The sequence below is a fragment of the Thunnus albacares genome, chromosome 6 (assembly GCF_914725855.1).
Source record: "Thunnus albacares chromosome 6, fThuAlb1.1, whole genome shotgun sequence".
Taxonomy (NCBI): Eukaryota; Metazoa; Chordata; class Actinopteri; order Scombriformes; family Scombridae; genus Thunnus; species Thunnus albacares.
In genome coordinates, this window is record NC_058111.1 from 26,182,930 (window position 1) to 26,201,291 (window position 18,362).

The window sequence follows — 18,362 nt, forward strand, 5'->3', positions numbered from 1 at the left end:
CGTGTGTTAACGATCATTGTCAGAGGAAGTTCACAGAGGGCCGGACTCAAAGTTGAGTGTTACATAATAGGGGGAGGGAGGGAGGAGGGGTGAGGAGGACAGGGGTTTGTGGCTTTTGAGCTCAAAGCGACTTGTGCTGTCTCCACCTACTTACTCCCTCTCGAAAATATCGGAAGCACGGCTTAAGAAATACCATAAAAGTGTTAAATATATGTCGCATATAATTTTAAACGAGAGACATGGTGTTATTAAAGGTGGACAGCATTAATTATCATAATCACTTTATTAATAGCAAGCCCAGTGCCCATTTCCTCACTGCAGATGTTTACATGCACAGTACATTTGCTGCAGAGACGGTTTTCTTGCAGTAGACCTAAGTGCAAGGCTGCAGCTGCATTGTTGATTTTTGTGTGCTTGGAGATACTTATCTTCCCATCTCCCCTTGGATACAGAGAGAGCACAGAGTATCTAATGTCGTTTAGGATCAAATATAAGAGGTGATCTAGCTGATTATTTCCCCAGCTGATTCAGTCACCTCTGTACTACATGATCTTCCGCTTTTGGATTTGTACTTTGACCATCATGGAGTCATGACATTCAGCTCCTTGTGGTTCACACAGAGAGTAATTTTCATTTTTATTCTACTCTTAGCAGGAAAAAACCAGCAGAGCATTACCAGCTGTGGGCCCGGCTCACTTTAGAAACTGTTGTCCAGCAGGTTTCCTGGTGCCCCACAGCCAGGACAAAAAGCAATAAAAATATAAACCAATACAGGTAGATAATAAAAGTTAACAGGTTAGACAAACAGTATTCTTCATATATACACACAGAATTTAGAGGGAACAATGAGGTTGATAATTGAGACATTAGTGGTTACAATTTGGATTCAGAAGAAGGAAATATTTGTGTTAATGTTTAAATTGTAAAAAAGGAGGGAGGATTTCTGATGTAATGTGGAATTTTGTTCCAATTTTTAGTGTATGTTCAGAAAATATAGGCTATCTTAAACCGTAGTTGTTATTAAAAGCAGGTGTGGGGTTCAGTTCATTTGTAACAGCTCTGGTTAATCCTCTTATATGGAGTTATGTTTTGGTGAAATTACATTAAGAAGGGAGAAGGTGATAATATAGTTGATAGTACAAATTAATACCACTAAGTACTTATGAAAATTTAATGATTTAGATTGTGAAAGTACTACACAATGATGCGCCCAAGGAGAACGTTTAAGATGAATTCAATAAGCTCTATTGTCGAGTCTAGCTATTTCCAAATACAAATTAATCCAAATTACCAAATTGAGAGACAGTAAGACATTTTTGAAAGTATGACAGCATTAAGATATGTACTAGAAACAGAAAGTGTAACATATGGCCTGATCTGACTGTATTTTCTTTTTCAACTCTTATTAGTCTCTTGATATGCTCCTTCAAATGTGAGGTGGGTGTTGAGATAAACACCAAGGTGGTTGGCCAGAACTATGAGATGAGAACAAAGACAAAGGTTTTCTAGGGGAGTGGAAATACATACATTCAGTTGCTTGTTTGTTTTTTTGTTGGGTTTTTTATAGTCAAGTGATGATCCTGGAACCAGTTATATAAGGAATTAAAATCAGAAGAAAGTTTAGTGTGTATCAAATCAGTATTTTGGAGGAAAAGAAAATTACAGTATCATCTGCATATAAAAGGTATGTAGAATGTTCACAGACAATACGTCATTAATGTACAGGAGAAAGAGTAATGGACCAAGAATACTACCCTGAGGTACCCCAATAACACAGACAGAGGGGGAAGAAGTTACTTTACCAATTTTAACTACCTGAGGTCTACCTGAGGTTTGATAAATGGGAAGAGAACAATTTCAAAACAGAGGGAGAAAATTGAAAAGAGTTTAATTTACTGAGTAATATTTGATGGTTTACTGTGTCGAATGGCTTATGTAGGTCAATAAATATTGCTTTAGTGACCTCACCTTGGTTAAGGGAAACGCAGATCTGTTCAGTAAAAAATAATAAAGCTGATGTAGTTGATTGGTTAGAGTGGAAACCATACTGAGACTCACTAAGAAAATCGTTTATCTCAAGATATTCTGTTATTTGATTAGGGAGGGTTTTTTCAAGTATCTTTCATGTAACTGGTAAATGGAGATTGGTCTGTAATTTGAAACTATGGTTGGGTCATCAGATTTGAAAACTGGAACTATTAGAGAAAATTTCCAATAAGATGGAAAAAGTGACAGTCGAATACAGAGATTGATAAGATAAGAAAAAGAGGAATAAAACCATGTGCATTGTCTTGATAAACTGCATATTAAGTCCATAAATATCTGTGGAATGGGAATTACTAAGTGAATTCAAAACAGTTAGGCTATTATCTCATTTTGCATTAGCTCAGTGAAAGAGAACAAATGAAGTGGGATATGGGAACAAGAAAAATAGGACGAGTATTAAAAGTATTGGCCAAATCTTTAACTGAAGAAATAAAGTAATCATTAAAAATAAATACTATTTTCTCAGCTTCACTTACTAAAACACAGTGGTGACAAATTTGAATATCAGGGTTTCTTTTATCTGTTTTTCTCCAGTAATTGTCATCATCACACAAGAAAGTAGGCTAATTTGTTAAAAACTCCCCAAAGCCACTGATTGCACAACAAAATACATTTACAATTTCTGTAACTGGAAGTACGAGCTAGATGCAACAAAGTGTCATTGAATGGAATTTTCACATTTAATAAGGCCTTCCTTTCAATTCTCAGGCAACATTGACAGTTGTCATGCAGGCACGTGTGTAAAACAGAATAGAATAAATTAATGTTTAACTACAGCCTTAACTATCCTGAGAATACATGAATTTTCTCTCTGCTCCATGTCTGTGCCTGTCAGTGTGCAGTACAGCATTTCAATTAAATAAACAGAGTAATATGTATCTTTGGACGAAAAACAACATGATTCTTGCATTTCATTGGCTTCCATGTAAATACACAGTTGGCATGCACATGTACACATGCGCAAAAACTTGTACACATGGGCTTATTTGTATTTTTTTTCTCTAGGTTTCTCACAAATCTTACACAAAATATATATGTAATTGTAGAGTTTTAGCTCTGTCTCCAGTTATTTGTCACTTTTCAAATAGATACAATTCATACATACTTATCTGAAGGGGCTTTAAGGACAGCCTGGCAAACTACATGCACCTCACATTATGACTTGAAAATGTGAAATTGAACATTTTTGTTGAGATTCACAGGTTAATGTTAATAGAGGGTATGCACAAGATGTCACCATATGCATAAGTTGCCACGGTTACACCCCCAAAGGCAAAAACACAGCAGTCAGCATATGCCATTGTGCATTTATATGGGGAAAAAAACAGTAAAAAGTTGCTGACTGAGCAATCAGCTGCCCAAAATATTAAGAAAAATTTCACAAAAATGTTTTTACCCAATATTAAATATTACTTGATAGTTTTTAAGGGGCTATGTAACACTAACAGCACTCTTTTCTTACTTTTCTGAATGAAACTGTGTGGCTGGAAAAAAGGATGTCAGTGCTATCTATTCAACTCTGTGGTTATTATTGTCATCTATGGCATTTCAATTGTGATGCACTCAAAATGTGCATTAATTGCTTCAAATGACACCAGTAGCTAACAAGCTGTCACTTTTTAAATAGTTATAAACCGTTGACTATATTGATTTGTATATTTTTACTGTTTTGCATTTGAAAGAATAATAAAAGAAAATCATCATGGTTTCTATTCCAGCATGTAGTGGGAGGTAGGCAGGGTACAACTTGGGCAGAGTTCTGTCTCAGTAGTGTAATAAATTGTATGTTTCTGTGCAGGCATTTTTTGGCACTCAGAGGCAGTCTAAATGTATTTTTCCATTAGGGTCCACTATGCCGAAGGAAGAGCCTTGCTTGAGCGAGCGCAGTCCTTGTGCTACATCCAGCAAGGATGCTAAAGATAAGAGCAACAGTTCAACTCTGCTGGCAGTACGTGATACTAAAGACACAGACGACTCCAGTGGAAGGGGCTCTCGCTGCAGTTCAGAAAAAGACTCTGGCTACTCTGGTGAGTAAATGTCGCTGAAAACACTGTATAACCAGAGAATTTATTTCCTATACACTCCCATCTATCTGCGCAAGTTAGTGCAGGCAATGATAATTATAAAATCTGAATTGTTTTATGAAAATCACATAATATAGGTAGTTCTTCTTATGTTGTGTTGTGTCTGGACTCCCACAATGGGAAGGAGGTAATGGTGCTGACTCTCAGTTTTAATTGGTTGAGCTTTACATCTACATCAGATGTAGAGTGTAGGAAGTGGTTGCTCTGGCTGTATGTTAAGGATCAGTATCCTGCTGTATTGTCCTACAACTGGGTTTATTAAGGTCTATAATGTCTAACCAGTATGGATGTGAACACCCTCAAAAGCCTTAAAGCTGAGAGTCAGCACTTTAACCCCATAAGTAACTTTTTCATCCAGTGCCAAAAGATGATAATTGTGTCACTGTCCCAATACTTACGGACTACACTGTACAATAAGACCTTTATATTACTCAATCTAATACAAGCCTTAGTGTTGGATAATACTTTGCTACAAAGGCGTGTGTGCAGAATACTTGTTTTTGCAGGTGAACTCCCAAATCAGTGGGAGGAAATGTAAAAGAAGAAGCAGCAGTGACATTTTTAGCAACCACATGATGTTCATTTTTCTCCAGTAAGATCTCTTGATGTGCAGGACTGGTGGCCTTCATGCAAAAATATCACTGTTCTCTTCCTTCCCATGTTTTTGCAGACAATGGCTCAGACTGGCAGCAAACAGATGTGGAGGACCAGCGGAGCAACAGAAGCCAGTCCAGAGAGCATGCAGAAACTTCACAGTCTGGCCAAAACCAAGAACATGGGCAAGGGAACCCTGGGAATCCTACCCTGATGCCAGCAGGCCGTGAGCTCCCACCTATCTACATCATCACGGACATGGTACTTAAACAGGTAGACACAGACAGTTAGGTTAGGGATGCACATTATTCCTCTGCTTATTATGATTCTCTCAAAATGTAGTATGTAGTTAATGTAGAAATTAGATGTTCCTGAGTCAGTAATGCATTGGAACCCCTGCAAGACAGGAATGAGGGACTGAAAATAAGGGATAAAATAACTGAACAGACAATGTTTTAAATCAAGCAGGTTTGCAAAGTGAAGCTGTTGAGCCACAAAATGCCAGAGAGAGAAATGTCAGGCAAAGGTCAGGGTGACTGACTTGTTCAGTGAGAATGGCACATATTTGAATACTCTGACCTGACCTTTGGCTTCTTTGAAGCCCCTCAGTTATTTTGGTTGGAGTGTTGATTTTTGCGTCCATATGTGGCAGAGTGGTTTGTTCAAACAAAACATTTGCAGAAATGTATTTCAATACTTAAAAGGAACAGTTTTCATGTTAAATCTGCCAGACACAGGGAGGAACATGGATTTGTTTTGTATTCAACATTTACTCATATCCCTCCTTCCAATACTGCCCTTTGTGTAATTGTTTTCTCTTCATCTTGTGATTGTTATCTTTCTCCTCCCTGTCCCACCAGCCAGCCATGATCCAGAAAAGAGGACAGCTGCTTGGGAGAAATAGAAGCAGAGAGACTGCTGGGTCTGGTGGGACCCATATGATCCTGTTCCAGCAGCCCACCTTGATGCCAGCCACCCTCCAGCCCCACAAGTCTGTGTCCCGGAAGACAAACATCAAAGGGAAGAAAATAAGTGGCACTTACTTACCCATTCTCAGCTCCTACCCCCGCATTGCACCACACCCTGGTAAGATGCCACCTGATAAGTCTTCATCGAAGAATGACTCCCAGAATCTGAGCAAGAGGGTATGCACAAAACACGAGAGCGATCACACACCTGTGGCTGGGAGTCTACTTGATCAGCATCTTTATAAGCAACCCAAATTAGCTTTCCAGACCTCTGGGCAGACATTTTCCTCTTCAACCAAAGATAGTCTATCCTTCTCCAGTCCCACGGCTGCCTCCTCGAGACAGATCTCCACATCAGTGTCCAATATGTGCACTGCCTCCTCCTTCCTCATAACCAGAGGACTTGACAGAAACGGCAACACCAGTACTCGCTACCACCGTTTCCTCAACACGGTAGAAATCCTCAAACAATCAGGTTTGTTGGACATTACACTGCGCACTAAGGAGCTGCTGCGCCAGAGCAGTGTCATAGATCAGGACATTGCCCAGCTGCGCCAGCACACAGAGCTACTATGCCAGGCCGCCTGCAACCCCAGCTGCAGCCTGAATGGTATCACGGTTTGCGAAAATCTACACAGAGCCATGGCAGTGTCAGGCAGCTACCCCAACCTAAAAATCCTGCAGAATTTACAAATCCCATCTTGTCCAGATTCTGCCAGCATACCAGAGAGTATTACAACAGGAGACGACAATGGGCCACTAGCTGCGGAGGATTCAGGCACACTGCAGTCTCCCCTTCTCACTACCATATCAGACCCAAGCCAGAACTGTCTTGTTGCACAGCAGTCTCACACAGAGCAATGCAGGGAACTTGAAGCCAGAAAAGAATCCTTAGAGAAAGTGACCTTTATGCCTCCTGACAGTTCTACCGGTTAGTTTAATCTGTAGTGCCTTCAGAGAGAGAGCGAGTACTCAGGGCTAGCCAGCTGAGAACCAGAAAACTGTGAGTTTAATTGTTATTTTTGAATATTATCTGTGGTTTTAATGGTTTATCCCTGGTCAATGAAAATCTAACATTGACTAGAGTTCAGTACATGTTTCCTCAGGAGGCTTACACACAGGTACCACTTAATGCCAATGACAGACTTCTCTCCGTCACCTTTACACCTGACACCGCATTGCTCTCAGGCCATCCACCAAGGGCGGGGTACAGCTCCACCGCCTGTTCTTCGCCACCTTGAGCTGCAAGCTGGTACAACACCACTTCTGTCTTCTTCTGTATGTTTTCAGAAACAAATTTTCTTGTACTGTTTAGCTGTAATTTGAGAAAGTTTGTGAGGCAGCTGCCATGTTGGAAATGGATGCAGAGGACATGAAGGGACTTACATGCACTAACATGCACGCATGTCCAGAGTGGCTACCAAAATAAAGGACAGAAAGGCGCGTACGACAACACGCACAGCGGGAGTGTGACTTAATTCTCTACCCAGGTCGCCATTACTTCGCTATATCTTTACATAGCAAATGGTTGTTTGCTGACATCTAGTGGAGCTGAATGTCATTTATTGCAACTTTAATGGTCAAAACCCCCCACCTGCTCTCACAATACTTATTTTTATTAAAAAGATTTTCATACACATTGGCACTAATCATACTCCCCAGCAGCAATCTGAAATGTTCAAACAAAGTTTCATGAGACTTTCTAAGCTCCCTGAACTCAATGGGAAATACATTTTCATCTCCAGCCCCATTCCCACTCTGGGCTAGGGCGTTTCACCAGACTCCTTCAGCTCCATTCCTGGCTTCAGCTTCACTGCAGAGTGCAAGATTGGTCTTACTAACAATTTTAATCTGCTCTGGGAGAAAGCTACATTTTTTAAAAGAGGCAGTTTACATCCAAACTGACTGGGTTCTTGCATGGTGTCTGCCAATATTCTTCACAACACTCTAATTAACCCAGCTGTGTGACTGTCATCATACTCCACTACACTTGCCACAAACTCTTCTTCCCTTACAATACATGACTCTGCAACCAGCACAGACAGTGTTCCTTACTCCAGCTCCCCCTACTGGTCCGCTATCATAGTAAATAAGAATCATACTCAGGCTACAAACCAGGTTGTTCCACCTACCGTCCAGTATGGTAGCTCCCCCTGTTGGCCTCCAGTTTCTCATATCCCTCTTATCTGGAACTCGAGATCCAGTTTTTCTGCTTCAACTCATCAGTCTAGGGGTGGTCATAATAAGAGATCACTGCCTATATTAACTTTTTCCTCCAACTCCCCAACTCCCTGTTCTGTCACCTGCCCCTCTAAAACGTGGCCTCTTAAATGTCCATTCCTTTTCCAATAAGTCCTTTATCTGCAATGATTTTATAACTGCTAATTGCCTGGACTTTTTATGGCCACTGGGATATTGCTCACTCCTAATGATACTGTACACTTAATTGAGGCTATGCCTTTTAAGTTTTCTCATTTTCATCTTTCCTGGCATTCGGGTCAGGGTGGTGGCACTGCTGTCATCCACAGAAATAGTTTTAAGTGCTCTTTTCTGTCTTTTGGTTCTTTTAACTCCTTTGAAGTTTTAAGTTTTTTTTAAATTTCTGGTCCAGATTTTTGTTATACCGAAATATGATAAAGTACTCATTCTTGGTGACTTCAGTATCCATGTATGTTGTCCCTCTGTCCTGTGATTTCCTGGATCTTATTGAGTCTTTTAGTTTAAACCAAATTGTTCAACGTGCCAGACATTGTAAAGGCCATACCTTAGATCTGGTCCTCACTAGTGTTTTTCTCCCCATAAATGTGAACCTTGTTGACTTTTATGTCTCAGATCATAAAGCTATTGTTTTTAATCTACCTTTATCTCTTCCCACTGGTAAGTCTTTTGCCATTGTCCTCTCATGTTTTCTTAGTGCTGATTCTGCCAGTAAATTCTGTGAAGCTTTCTCCAATACCTTAACCTTGAAATATTTTATTTTATGTTGCAACCATACCCCAATGCTCTGGCTAATTCTCTCAACAATATCTACCTCATCCTTGACCATATTGCTCCTCTCAAAATTAAAAGAAAAAGCATAATCCTTCTGCATGGCTCAGTGAACACACTCGGGCCCTCAAGAGAAAATACAGAAAAGCTTAACATATATATGGAAGGCTAGTAGGTTAAAAGTCTGCTTTGACATCCTAAGAAGTCACATGGTCAACTATCAGACTGCTATGAAAGAGACAAGATCAGCCTATTTCTCCAGTTTGATTTCCAGAAATTCCCATAACTCCAAAGTCTTATTTAAAATTATTGATTCTGTTCTGAGCAGTTCCTTCTCCTTCAGCACTGAACTTAGCCTGCATCTTATCAATTATTAATTGTGCAACCCATGTTAAAGAAACCTAATCTTGACCTGCTCAACCTCAGAAATTACTGACCTATTAATAAAATATCTTTCTTATTTAAGGGGTTGGAGAAAGTTATTGCCTCTCAACTGATTGCTTATATAAGAGTTAACAGCATTTTTGATAATTAGTCTGGTTTTAGAGCTCTACACAGTACTGAGATTGCCTTAGTTAAGGTGACAAATGACTTACCCCATGCTGCAGATAAAGGTGAAAGCTCCATTCTGGTCTTGCTAGACTTGAGTGTGGCCTTTGATACAGTAGACCACTCCATCCTTCTACAGCATCTTGAAACTTAGTTTCAAAAGTTTAAAAAGGTCTGCTCCCAACTTCTTACACTCCTATCTGTCTAATAGAACCTTTTCTGTTGTTGTTGGAAATTTCCCATCTTCTGTTTCCCAATTCACTCATGGCGTTCCTCAAGGGTCAATCTTGGGTCCGTTACTGTTCTCCGTTTATATGCTGCCCTTGGGCCAGGTCATCAATAAACATAATGTAGAGTACCATTGTTATGCTGACAACACCTGGTCATATGTCCTATTACAATCCACTAATCACAGCAGCCTAACCCAACTTACTGCCTGCCTTTCTGATATCAATTGCTGGACTTCTCAAAACTTCCTCAAACTTATTGATGACAAAACGGAAATCATCTTGTTTGCCACACCCAGTTCTTTCAGTCAGATAGTCTGCAATCTTGAAGTAGTATCACATAACAATAAGCCAACCACAAGAAATTTGGGTGTTCTATTTGATTTTGGCTTTTGTTTTGATAACCAAGTAAAGGAGGTTGTTCAGTCATGTGTCTTTCAACTAAAGTCAGTTTCAAAAATTGGATCACTCTTATCATTTGAGGATTTACACAGGGTTGTCCATGTCTTTATTTTTTTCTAGTCTAGATTTCTGTAATGCACTTTACACAAGTATTACTCTGGCTTCCCTCTATTGCCTTCAATTGGTTCAAAATGCTCAAGTTCAAGAAAACAAGATCATATAATTCCAATTCTGGCCTTCCTGCACTGGCTTCCCGCTCATCTTTGCATTGATTTTAAAACTTTATTGTTGACCTTCAAACCTTTACAATCATATTAAAGATCTATTAACCCCTTATGAGCCTGGGCACACTCTTAGACCAGCTGATAGTGTCTCTCTGGTCATTCCCAGAGTCCGACTGGTGATTAAGGGCTATCAGGCTTTTGCAGTCCAGGCCCCCAAACTCTGGAACAATTCACCTGCTGAGATTAGGTTTGCTAAATCTTGCTTTCAAATCTTTTCTTAAGACATTCTTTTTATCTATGCGTGAATTTTATTTTATTTCATTGTTTTTATTCATATTTTTGTCTCACTGTATTTGTCCATTTGTGAAGCACTTCATGACATTGTTAAGAAAGGTGCTATATAAATAAAGTTTATTATCATTATTATTATAATTATTATAATACAGTGATGAACTACAGCTACAGTATATTTTATCAGTTCAGTCAGTCTTTTTTCTGTCACCTTAGACCAACTTCAATCAGGGAAAAGATAAATAAATCTCCTGGTAGATAAATGCTGAGAAATGGTTTCTAATAACCTACTTCACCTGAGAGAGAGCCAGCAGTCCAACATGGAAGACCACTGCCTTCAAGACACCACTTAATAGAAAAGCTTGTGGAAAAATGGCACCTTAAGGAAGCTGGTAGCACAAGTGGGAACTTAACATCTCAGAGAGGATGTTTCTGTAACATCACAGACTGCGCTACACTGGAGCGCTGTCAAGCCTTTCATCCAAATACTCTTCAACAAAGCCTTAAAAACTCCTTTTTCACTTGATTTTTTCCCTAGACAGGGCACATCACCACGCAGGTTATCATGCTGTTCTAATCTTTTTACTCAGTTCACAAAATCAGTACACGTGTCATTATAATGAAAGCAAATCCAACATACTGTGTCAATTCAACACAGGTAATCAATCAGTTACCATTTACTCTCATGCAACAGTTCTGTTGTCCATTTTCAGTTCTTGTTTTCTTGTTTTACATCTCTATTTGGTGGTGTTATGTGGTCATCTGTTCTGCTGTTGACAGTATAAACGTATGTTGATTCAGTGGTTTTATGCATGTGATATGTGTATGGTTTGCATTTATTTGTGCTTGTGCTCATGACAGATGGCACTGCCAAGAATACACACATTTCTGAAATTCAAAGTGGTTTGTTTATACTGTGTATTTTTCCACAATTTTAAGGTTTTTAAATAAAGCCATGTATGACTTATCATGTATCATGTGTTTTTTTTTCAAATTGAGTCTCATATGATGGTAGTCTCTACAGTGAGCAGTGAGTTTACATAACCTTGCATTAGTCCAGCTGCTACCATGGAAACTGAAAAAAGACACCAAGGTTGTGATGCACATGTGAGAAGTACATGTATGTGCTCAACTGTCTTCTGCACCTGGGCGCCATGCAATAGTTTCAGTTTCTAGTGGGCTCCATGGTAACAGAGAAACCTCTCTGCACTTTGTGTTGCCTTTTAAAGAAATGAGTCATTTTGTTATGAATAGAAAATTATAATAAGTACACTGTTGTCAGGAAGACTGTAGTAAAAAGGAGTGTTTTATTTTTTTCTATTAATATATTTCCAGTTTATTGTCTATAATTGGAATTTCAACTGTATTTTTGCACAGATTTGTTGAATTTTATATGTTTTTCAATATACAATTTTCAGTTGTTTTTCACTCTAAATTGTAGATAAAAATAGGAATAGGAAAGTGATTATGATGTGACTAAAAATGATAATCAAATCTTTTTCTGCAAAATGTTTTTTTCTTATATAAATATATAGTTGGTTCTGATTTATCTATGAATGGGAGCTGTTTTGATAAACTTTTCCACAACACTGGCAATGATCACATTTTTTCTTTACAAGTGCAGCATCCATGATCAGTATATGATATAGTTAAAATAATACAAGTCCAGTTTTCCACCGGATTTTAGATTTGCATGAGGAAAGCAGAGCAGCATATCACATTCAATGAAACCAGCACACTTAGTGCCAAATCTTGAAAACAAATTGCAGTTATTGCAGAATACAGGATTAGGAAAGCTTTCATACAGTATCAACTAGTGGCAAAGCGTTCCAGGTCTTCCTCTCTGATGTGCTGCAGTTCAGCCTCCCTCTTTCGGGTCAATGAGAAGTCCGTGTTGGGCTGGCACAGGTGATGGAAACGCTAACAAATAGAGAGAAATATTCACCAATGACACAGAATATCTTTTCTGACATTTCGTAATAAGCCTGAGTCATTGTATCTGAAGCGTATATGGGAGTATACAAGTATGGTGATAAAAATCTGTTTGACCACAGACCTTCATTGCTGTTTTGCTTTGTATTGGCACATACTCAAATTCCATGTATTAATGCTTTGCAAATGATTGATTTCAAGGGGAAGTGACTCATGAATGAATCATTTTGTGAGGTCTTAACTTGCACCTGATGGAAGGATGCTGTCTGAACAGTCAACATTGTAACATTATAAATATAACTGAAAATGAGTAAAAGCATAATAGTTCCCCTTTAATACAATAATCAATATCAGTAGTAGTGTGATGCTGTCTATTTCTCAGGTCCTTCATAGTGGCACAAACTATAGAGGAAACAGTTTTAATCTTTTAAAGGCCCTCCATCCTACATCATATTTCCATGAAAACAATACGAACTAAAATATTCCCAACAATTAATACCCCTCTTGTTGATGGGTAGTGAATCGTGACTTATCTGAAATCTTTTCTGACATTTCGTAATAAGCCTGAGTCATCGTGCTGGGCTTCTTGAAGTGTATATGGGAGTATACAAGTATGATGATAAAAATCTGTTTGACCACACATCGTTATTGCCGTTTTGCTTTGTATTGGCACATACTCAAATTCCATGTATTAGTTAATATTTTGCAAACGGTTGATTTCAAGGGAAAGTGACTCATGAATGAATCATTTTGTGAGGTCTTAACCTGCAGCTGATGGAAGGATTCTGTCCACTGAAGCTGGATTATTATATTATGAAACCTTGTCATTACTTAGGAGCACGCAAAAAAATGATTAGAATAAGAAAATATATAATTCCTTTATTTTATGACAGATATACCATGCCATTTCTTGAGTTCATTTGCACAATCAGTTACACAGTTGTCCCACCTGACTGAGGGTGCCGGTTCCAGTGCTCAGCTTATAAAGCGCCCACCCTGGCACCAGCAGGATGGAGGAGAGGGCCAGCACCCAACCCAACACGTATGCCCAGGCCGGGTACACATACCAGCGATTAAATGTCAAAGGCTGGTACTCCACAAGAGAACATATAAATGAGCCCTGAGAAAACAAAAGGATATTTCTTGTAGATGATCTTGGATTTTGCACGCATGTGTTATTGTCTCCAGGTGTTGTTTGTATTGTGATCCAGAGGCTCAAACAGTGAAAGCCCAACTCACCAGTGAGACCAGTGGAGTGAGGTAGCGCCAGCAGATTTTAAAGAACAAATTGGCGTGCACACCTGTCATGTCCTCTATGATGCCATATATCCGCTCTGCCCCTGGATAGGAAATGAGGTTGGATAAATACTATATAATGTTTGTGAAAAACTTGGTGTAATTCGAAGTCTTGTGTAGCCTTGGGGTGGCTTTGTCAAGTCTGAGAAAATAACCCTGATGATGTCATTAGGGTGATGTCATCAGGTTTATTTCAGCTTGGACACAAAGACTTTTCTACAAATAACAGAAAGCCTGTATTACAATCTGTAGGTGAGAATTTTGAATGATGTGTGTTACCAGACAAGGACAAAAAATGAAATTGGTTGCATTAAGGGAAATTAAAGACAGCTTGTTTCTCTGATAAATTTAGATCCATCGATGACTAAAATCTTTCATCCAGTTAAAAGATATAGTTTTAAAAAAGTTTGTCTTAAAATGTGGCTTAAAACTGGATAAAAGTCAATTTCATATTATAGCTTTAAGGATCAAGCATTTTTTTTTAAGTTGACCCATTTTAGGGAGTAAAAGTCAGGATAACGCAGCTTCTGCTGCTTTTTATAATTCTTTTTAAAATCTCTCTCTGTCTCTGCAAACTTTACGGCAGTCCAACACTAAATCACTGGAGTATCTTTAAAACAGCATACCCACCAAATATCCATCCCAGCGCCAGGGTTTCAAACACACAGAGAAAGAGGATGCAGGCGCCATTACAAGCGTAGTAGTCAAACAACTGGAACACATACATCCCTCCCTGGGGACAACAGCAGAGACATTCATGTGACATGGGTTTACTTTATTTTACTGTAGATGTCAATCTCAGACATATGGAAACCTATTCCTGCCTATTTTATTTAACATTATTTCAGTATATCAACTATTATGTTTTAATAAGAAAAATGTCATTATAACCTGAAAGTATCTTCTTATAATGAGAAATCTTTGAATAAAAAAGGTCATATAATTTTCTTTGGCAGCAATACATAGCCATACTGGCGTAATAAATAATAAATGTAAATATAACCCTCCATACTGACCTCAGTGATCATGACAAGCTGAGAGAAGAAGCATGTGAGGCAGAAAAGGAGGAGAAAGTATTCCCGTCTGCCTGCCCTGCGCATCACTGTGGGAAACATATCTATGATGGATGTCATCACCACTTCCATTGCGACAAACTGCACAGTGAGAAGACGAGACAGAATAAGTACATTTCCAAATATAAATGTAAGTTTCCAAATGGAGTTTATGCATTTCTTACTTGTGTGTCCAGGCCCAAGAGAATGAGCATGACAAAGAAACAGATGGACCACAGTTGAGGCAGGGGCATCATGGCTACAGCCTGAGGGTATGCAATGAACGCCAGGCCTGGACCTGGAGAACAAGAGAGTGAGAAGGGATGCGAGACTGGTCACCTTCTATATGCTTTTAATTTACACAACGAAGGAGCAAGTGTGGAAGAAGAGAAACACAGAAGTACAACACAGCCCAAACTCTAAGGAAAAACTTTATTTCAATGATCATTTATAGATTTTATTCACACTTTTTGGTTGGACCAAGATTAAAATGATGTGTGGGACAAAAATAGGGGAATAAGTGAAATTTTTTTTAAAAACAAATAAGCTTACAGAATACAATTAATATATCTCAAGACCACCTGGCAATCAACCAGAGAACTGTACTAATGCTAATGAGCTGGAAAACCCCGGCACAGACCCACCCAAAGTCCCTGAACACCAAGCATAGTCCCATGATCACACCCGAAACTTGCCAGCTAGACTCAGCAGCGATACAAGGGTGTCCCACTGCATACCAGAGCAGGAATGCATGCAATGTAACTGCTGTGTCAACCAACTGTGTGCCTGCTCACACTGATTTGAGGCAGAGGAACTGTTACTGTGCTTGTTCTGTCTGTGGTCGTCCTCAAGATGGCAGCAAAGATTTTACCCATCATGAATTAGCCAGCCTACTCGCATGATACTTGGGAGTGTAGGATCCTAGTGAAACACCACTGTATAATGAAGGTCATGTGGTGACAAAATGTCGAAAATAGGAGCTTGAGACCTTGGAAATTGTAGTTTGAATTCTTAGCACAAGGTTAGTCAACATTTTTTCATCACTTTCTAATTTCTCCCTAACTTTTGTTAAACCACTTTTTTTTCTTTCCTGAACCTGCTTTTATCTTAAACCAACTGTTACTCTTCTTAACCTCACACCACAGGCCTCATCTGCCAGGCCAAAACATGTTACCATACTGTAAGAATCTGCCAGTCGTGATACAATGTTTTGTCATCAGTTGAATCTCTGAATATTTCTGGTTACCTGACTCGGCCACTTCTGCAATGGGAACGCCCTGCTCATGAGCCATGAATCCCAGCACAGAGAAGACAGCAAAGCCAGCTACAACACTGGTGCCACTGTTCAATAAACACAGCCACAGAGAGTCTCTGCAAAACACAGAAATACAGCATGTATGATTCATTTTTTAATATGTTATTTTAATGTTAATAGCTGATTGTCTTTAGGTGCATCTGTCAGAAAAGCCTCAAGCATCAAGCCCAGTCACACACTGACAAATATTTACTTATAGCAGTTGTTGTTGTAAGTGTTGTAGCTGCCGAGTACAGTTAAGGAGCCCACACCCACGCTGTAGGAGAAGAAGATCTGAGCCCCAGCCTCCATCCACACCTGCTCCAATAAAGAAACAGTGAGTACATTTTGTGCATCTACAGTATATAAACAGCATATCATCGGTCTACTACCTGAGGGTCTGTGAGTCGTGAGGGTTCGGGCAGAAGATAAAACACCACTCCTTGTAGAGCCCCAGGAAGAGAGAGTCCACGAATCAAAAGAATTAATAACATCACATAGGGAAAGGTAGCAGTGAAATACACCACCTGGGGGGAAAGGTGACAGGTATTTGTAATGTGTACTGTGTACACATCTACTGCAGATTTAGGGCTTATAGGCTATACCTTTCCTGTAGACTTGACCCCTTTCCAGACACAAAAGTAGCAGATGACCCACATAGTGATAAGGCACAACAGCACCTCCCACCTGATGTTGCCTATCTCCTCAATCCCCCCTGAGATACCTAGCACCCGATGTCTACATGGAAAAAAAGATAAAAAAGAACAAAATGTTTTATGAGACTTGTTTTTTTCTTAGATGAAATGTCAAATTAAATGTATTTATTTTTAATTAGACCAAGTTTTAAATTGAATTTAGAGGAATAATTTATTATAATGTACATAGACATACTCCCAGAACTCTGTGGCAGCAGAGGTTGTGTCTGTGTGGTTGGTCCATTCAAAGGTGTTATTTCTTGTTGAAAAGTCTACACAGTGTTCTGATAGGTGAGAAAAAAAGAGAAATGTTTTCATTGGGTGTTTTGCCTTGTTTGTGACAGTGAAATGCATCGGGCAAAACTTTTATGCATGTCACAGTTATTGGCATAAAGGCATAATGTGCTTTATTCTGTGGTTTTGTTCCATCGTCTCATGAATAGAAAATGTTTCTCAATGCGCCTGTAAGGTTAAAAAACACACAGATAATTCTTTAGAAAAAAGATTTTAATGTTACTTGTAAAGAAGAAGGCATTTTCTTTAATTTTTATCATAACGTGTGTTTAAATGAAAATGTTATTCATTTGCTTGTTATAAAAAACATTAACCCCTTTTCGACCTTGTTAAAATTCACAGAGCTGCTGATGTATAATTCATCAATGGACTGTGTGCACTTTTACCTGTGTTCCAGTAGTTGTTGCAACTGGACCAGGGGAGCTGTGAGCTGAAGGAGAACACCAGGTAGAGCAAAGCCCAGGACAGAATAATGATGTAGGCCATGCAGCTGTAGAGGAGGATCAGCTGCCCGCCATAGCCGATACCTGCAGAGCCAGATTTAGTACTTTTAGTTATATAGAAACGTTACAACAAAGCTGACTTCCTCCATTTATCCTGTACCCAAATTGCTTTTTCCCCCCAGATAGTGGGAAACAGCTCCATAATGAAACTAAAAGTAATGCCAAGACTGCAATACTCAAGTCCTGAACAGTATACCTTCTGCCAGTGGGCATAACTTCCTCCAGCAGGTGATGCCCCCCTCCTGGGTGTACTGGCCCATGGTGGTCTCCAGCAGGAATAGGGGTACACCACAGGTCACCACAAATACCAGATATGGCACCAGGAATGCACCTGAATGTACAATTACATAACAATGCATATCTGTATTACAGTTTTTGAGGCACAAACAGTGATGGACATATTTGCTTACCCCCTCCATTTTTGTAGCACAGGTATGGAAACCTCCACACATTGCCCAGGCCGACAACATTTCCCGCTACAGCCAGGAGGAACTCCACCTTACTGTCCCAGTGTCCTCTCTCCTCCACCTTGGCTTGCTTGTCAGTTGTTGCACATTTTTGATTCAACATACCCAACAACTCAGTCTGAACCCAGTCCTCCTCTAAACCTCTACACATTGTGTCCAGGGATGTTCCTGTGTTTATATTTACTGTTATTTCTGTCATGTAATGTGTAACCACCTGCACAGTTAATCAGTTGTTAGTGGAAACAGTCTGAGGATGAACTGCAATTTCTACATGAACAACTGATTAGAAAAGTCCAAATTTCTTGTCTCCAAAACTGATATTTATAAATTAGATAAATGCCATCAAATGCCATTTATAAAATACTCCAAAACATTCAGTAACACATTTAGTAAGAGATTCAGCAGTCTTGTGGTTTAGTAACGATACTCCTCATCAGTAAGTCATTTATGTATGCT

General features: G+C 39.2%; 2 protein-coding genes and 1 long non-coding RNA gene across 5 annotated transcripts in view; 1 reads left to right on the forward strand and 2 right to left on the reverse strand.

Moving 5' to 3' along the window:
- Positions 1 to 2,663, reverse strand: part of LOC122984296 — a 17,099-nt gene extending 14,436 nt beyond the window's left edge. Inside the window, exon 1 of the long non-coding RNA XR_006403855.1 lies at positions 827 to 2,663. This is a non-coding gene — a long non-coding RNA (uncharacterized LOC122984296). The remainder of the gene's footprint in view (positions 1 to 826) is intronic.
- The window catches only part of si:ch211-132b12.7 (uncharacterized protein LOC564531 homolog), a 9,249-nt gene extending 952 nt beyond the window's left edge, over positions 1 to 8,297 (forward strand). Inside the window, exons 2-4 of one of the 2 annotated variants that reach the window (XM_044354640.1) lie at positions 3,891 to 4,073; positions 4,801 to 4,997; positions 5,585 to 8,297. In XM_044354640.1, the coding sequence (XP_044210575.1) occupies positions 3,899 to 4,073; positions 4,801 to 4,997; positions 5,585 to 6,628 (1,416 nt within the window). In that variant the 5' untranslated portion in view covers positions 3,891 to 3,898 and the 3' untranslated portion in view covers positions 6,629 to 8,297. The remainder of the gene's footprint in view (positions 1 to 3,890; positions 4,074 to 4,800; positions 4,998 to 5,584) is intronic. The other variant, XM_044354642.1, reaches the window with a different exon arrangement.
- Positions 8,298 to 9,215: 918 nt separating this feature from the next.
- Positions 9,216 to 18,072, reverse strand: LOC122984297 (sodium- and chloride-dependent GABA transporter 3-like). Of its 2 annotated transcripts, XM_044354653.1 has the most exons (14): positions 17,850 to 18,072; positions 17,636 to 17,770; positions 17,323 to 17,463; positions 16,839 to 16,926; positions 16,553 to 16,685; positions 16,340 to 16,474; positions 16,162 to 16,265; positions 15,900 to 16,024; positions 14,839 to 14,951; positions 14,618 to 14,755; positions 14,232 to 14,334; positions 13,545 to 13,645; positions 13,255 to 13,425; positions 9,216 to 12,293 (listed from the first exon to the last, which is right to left on the reverse strand). In XM_044354653.1, exons 1-14 carry the CDS (start codon positions 18,055 to 18,057, stop codon positions 12,183 to 12,185), a joined length of 1,806 nt encoding a protein of 601 aa, XP_044210588.1. In that variant the 5' UTR covers positions 18,058 to 18,072; the 3' UTR covers positions 9,216 to 12,182. The 2 variants fall into 2 exon arrangements, with proteins under 2 accessions (XP_044210588.1, XP_044210589.1); XM_044354654.1 differs by lacking the exon at positions 9,216 to 12,293 and having other exon boundaries at positions 13,333 to 13,425; positions 14,228 to 14,334.
- Between the last annotated feature and the right edge of the window lie 290 nt (positions 18,073 to 18,362).